This window comes from Lacerta agilis, chromosome 5 (assembly GCF_009819535.1).
Source record: "Lacerta agilis isolate rLacAgi1 chromosome 5, rLacAgi1.pri, whole genome shotgun sequence".
Classification (NCBI taxonomy): domain Eukaryota; kingdom Metazoa; phylum Chordata; class Lepidosauria; order Squamata; family Lacertidae; genus Lacerta; species Lacerta agilis.
This window is the reverse complement of record NC_046316.1, coordinates 5,042,347-5,045,887: the sequence shown is the minus strand read 5'-3', so window position 1 is coordinate 5,045,887 and position 3,541 is coordinate 5,042,347. Positions and strand designations below refer to the sequence as shown.

At 54.0% G+C, this 3,541-nt stretch overlaps 1 protein-coding gene across 1 annotated transcript; it reads left to right on the top strand.

Moving 5' to 3' along the window:
- The first annotated feature begins 72 nt into the window (after nucleotides 1-72).
- LOC117046233 lies at nucleotides 73-2,985 on the top strand. The gene is made up of 9 exons (XM_033148030.1): nucleotides 73-265; nucleotides 343-461; nucleotides 589-738; nucleotides 1,156-1,298; nucleotides 1,452-1,566; nucleotides 1,678-1,814; nucleotides 1,992-2,111; nucleotides 2,243-2,357; nucleotides 2,731-2,985. The coding sequence occupies exons 1-9, from the start codon at nucleotides 73-75 to the stop codon at nucleotides 2,983-2,985; spliced, it is 1,347 nt and encodes a 448-aa protein (XP_033003921.1).
- Nucleotides 2,986-3,541: the final 556 nt, after the last annotated feature.

Sequence of the window (3,541 nt, the reverse complement as noted above, 5' to 3'; positions counted from 1 at the left end):
ATGATTTTTTCTGCATAGGGATGCTAAAAGTTTGGGAATGTTTTGAAGATTTAATAAAATGTTACATGAAAAATGGCGATGCTGTGCTTCTCTTATCAGTCCCTTCTCTGGGTTTCTTCTCAGCCATCGGTAGCGCTTCCTGCATCCTCCCTTGGACAACTGGTGGCTATTTCCTGCCTGTGCACCTTGGATCCAGACCCGGAGTGCAGGCAGCGGGCAGCAGAGGCCCTCTGCCATCTTCTGCCCATCCTGCGGCGCCAAGAAGGTAAGACTGGAAGAATGCATCCTAGAATGGGGTGGGGTGAGGAAGACCCAAACTAACCCTTTGGCTTTCCTTTGCAGAGACGCTGGCACGAACATCCAGGAACCAAACACTCATCATCAGAGCGCAGAAGGTCCTCAATTCCACCGGAGGACCGGTTCCTGAATTGTTCGTCAACAACTGCTACTCTCTGGCCAGGGTAAGTCGCTGTCACCCAAGGCACAGCGGTCTCTCAAGCCACATGTTCTGGGTTCTGGGGAGCACCTGGGCTTTCTGCTCCCCGGCCTGGCCCTGTGGGCATCTCTGACCTTCCTCTCTTGCTTCAGGTCTTTGGCGCCTTTCTCCCTGCGGAGCAGCTCTTGGAGGCCATGTGCTTCCTGGCCGGCGACCTGGTTGTTGAGAGCAGCTTCAACCCCTTGGACATCTCCCACCTACTGCAAGAGTTCATCAAGCAGTTTAGCGGCAAAGCAGTAGAGGTAATGTATCTGCCAAGGTAGGAGAGAACAAGAATCTCTGCTCTGGTGTAGGGGAGGCAACCTCATGCCATTGATTGGCCAGGACACATCCTTCTTGATAGGGGCCTGGCAATGTCAGGAGAAGAACCTCAGCCATGGGTCCTGAAAAACATGGGTCTCAAAAATGGGGAATCCTCCTCTTTCTGGGAGCAGATTGGCAAGCTTCTTCTCTTGGCCCACAATGGACAGGGGAACTGGTTACCTGGAGCTGCCTGGGTCCAATACTCCCAAGGACCCAGAGTGGTACCTTGAAAGGAAGATGTCTGTGGTGGCACAGGTCAAGGGTCCCTCTTTCTATGAGGGATGCAGGGATCCGCCTGCAGACAGCCCCGCTTCCTTGTACTCTCCTCCCAGCAACCCTCTCCTTTTCTCTGACAGGTGGAGGTGCTGCTGGAGGCCTTCTATAAGATCACCCAGGGGCCTACAGTGGAGGGCAGAAACATGGCCGTCTTCGCTTTGTCCATCTTATCACACCAGCGCCTGGAGAAAGTGGCTGAATACCTCCTCCAGTTTCCCTTCAGGTATGGAGCCCTCCAGGTTCTCCTGGGCTAACGGAAAGGTTGGCAAGCTGCAGGGCTTGCTCAGAAAGCCCTTGCTGCCATTTCCTCTCTCTGGGGCATGGCAGCAAGCAGAAGACTTGGATCTGACCGTTGCTCTTCTTTTTGCATTCACAGAGACTGCGAGAGAGTATGGAAGGAGGTTTTGACATCGGCCGACCAAGAACAACTGCTCCATCTCATGGCCGAGCAGCTTTACCAAAGCCCCTTGGCGGAATCTCCCACCCAAGTGGTAAGCACAAATCGCCTGCTTTCTGGCTTCCTTCTTCCCAGGATACTATCGAGGGGTTTCTGTATTCTGCAGAAAAGCAGGGAAAGTGACTTGCACCTCTCTCTCTTCCAGCAACATCTCACCAGCGTGTTGCACGCCATCCTCAGGATGGAGGAATACAAGGCAGCTGTGCGCAGGAACTTCCCACAGCTGCTGATCGCTCTCCTGGGGATGGTTGTCAACTTCCACTACGACCAGGAATTCCTCGGGTGAGTAGTGTGTTGCAAAGGCGCCGATGGAGTCCTTTCCCCTTCAACCTCTGGGGGTTTCCCAGTCCAACTTGGTTTTCTAAAGGAGGATCTCCCTGCTAGGGAGGAAGGATGGAGAAGGAATTTGAGTGTGTGGCAATGACCCTCCTGGTAAAACTGGCCTTGCTTTTGTTCCAGAGGGGCTAAGGAAGTTCTGCACCTCTTTCTCGCCACCACTGGAGCGCAAGTAGAGGCGGCCATCGTTGACCAACTTCTCTGCCCAGAGAATTTCAGCCAGGGGTTGTCTGCCATGGTGAGGTAAGAGGAAGAACAGGGTGACCTTCCAATGGTCTGGCAAACAGAGATGAAGGCACGGGGTCGGACTGTGCCCCTGTTTGCTTCCTGCGGTGTCTCTCCCTTCCTTAGCAAGACCTGGTTCTCCATTTCAGAGCTGTCGGAAAACAACGCTGGTGGATCCCTCCCATGGTGAAAAACATCACGGCTGCTCTCGAGAACCAGGATTTTGCCGGAGTGCCACAAGTAGCGGCAGCTATCTACATCGAGGTGAGGGGGACTGATGCGGGAGGAAATGGGGGCAGCAAGGGGGCCCTGGCTTGGTTTCTGCCAAGTGCTGGGCTTTGTGTTCTCCGGCTCCCTTTGGGTCCTTGGTTCCCCAACCAGCCTCCATCAGAATTTGGACCTTGCAGCTGCCTTTACCTTCCGTATTCTGAGGCTGTTGTCAAGGCTACTTTGAGCCTAACAACTGTTGCCTGTTTTAGTGCTCCTCAGAGTAGACCCATTGGATTTGATGGACACGATGAACTTCAGTCCATTCACTTCAGTGGCTTTGCTCTGTGCAGAACTACTGCTGGTAGATTAAAGAACCTTTCTCAGCCTCTCATCACTGAAGAGTTTCTTTCTCTTTGGGCCTCTTTAGCTGCTCAGCTGCCGTCTGCAGGTCTATCCCTGTGAAGAGACACTGGAGCAGCTCCTCACCTGGCTGGAACATGACCACCTGCAAGTCCGGAAGCTCAGCATCAGAGGGCTATCCCTACTTCTGGACTCTGACATGGCAAGTGATGCTCAGAGGGAGGGACGGAGGGAGGACAGATCTGTTTCTAATCATGGCCCAGCACTCTTTTGCCGGCAGAATGCTGAAGGGCCCATGCTAAAAGCCCTTTCAGACCTTTGAAAAGATGCTCTCTTTTGTGCAGGATCCTTCGCTTCTGCGGCTGCTGCTGCTGGATTCCCTCCCTTGGGCAGAAGCCGATGTCCTCCCAGACTTGATGCACCTGGTAGACCAAGCCTATCTCTCCAGGGAGCTGGAAGAGGAAGAGCTGAAGATGCTGGCGGCAACCTACTGCGGTCTGGCTGCCCATGTGAGTATTAGGGAACACACGACATCACACAGGGTGGAGGAAGAATGCTTTGGAAGAGGAAGGGGGCGTTTAGACTGGCATGCAGCAGAGATGTTCTGGCTTCAGGAGGGTGTCCTTTGGAGCACCTTCTCTTGGAAGCCTGCCTGGAAACACAGCGGGAGTGTCACCCCTGGCCATAGTCTCCTCCAGGAGGAGGATAGGGGGCTGAGCAGCCTCAAATCACCCCGGAAGGCAGGCGAAATGCAAGTGCTCTGATGGGAAACACAACCTCTGATGTTTTCTGCCTACAGGAGGAAGACTCTGTCCGGGCCTCAGCCATCGAACATCTGGGGCTGCTTCGTGGCTGGGCAAGAGACCAAAGGCTTCCCA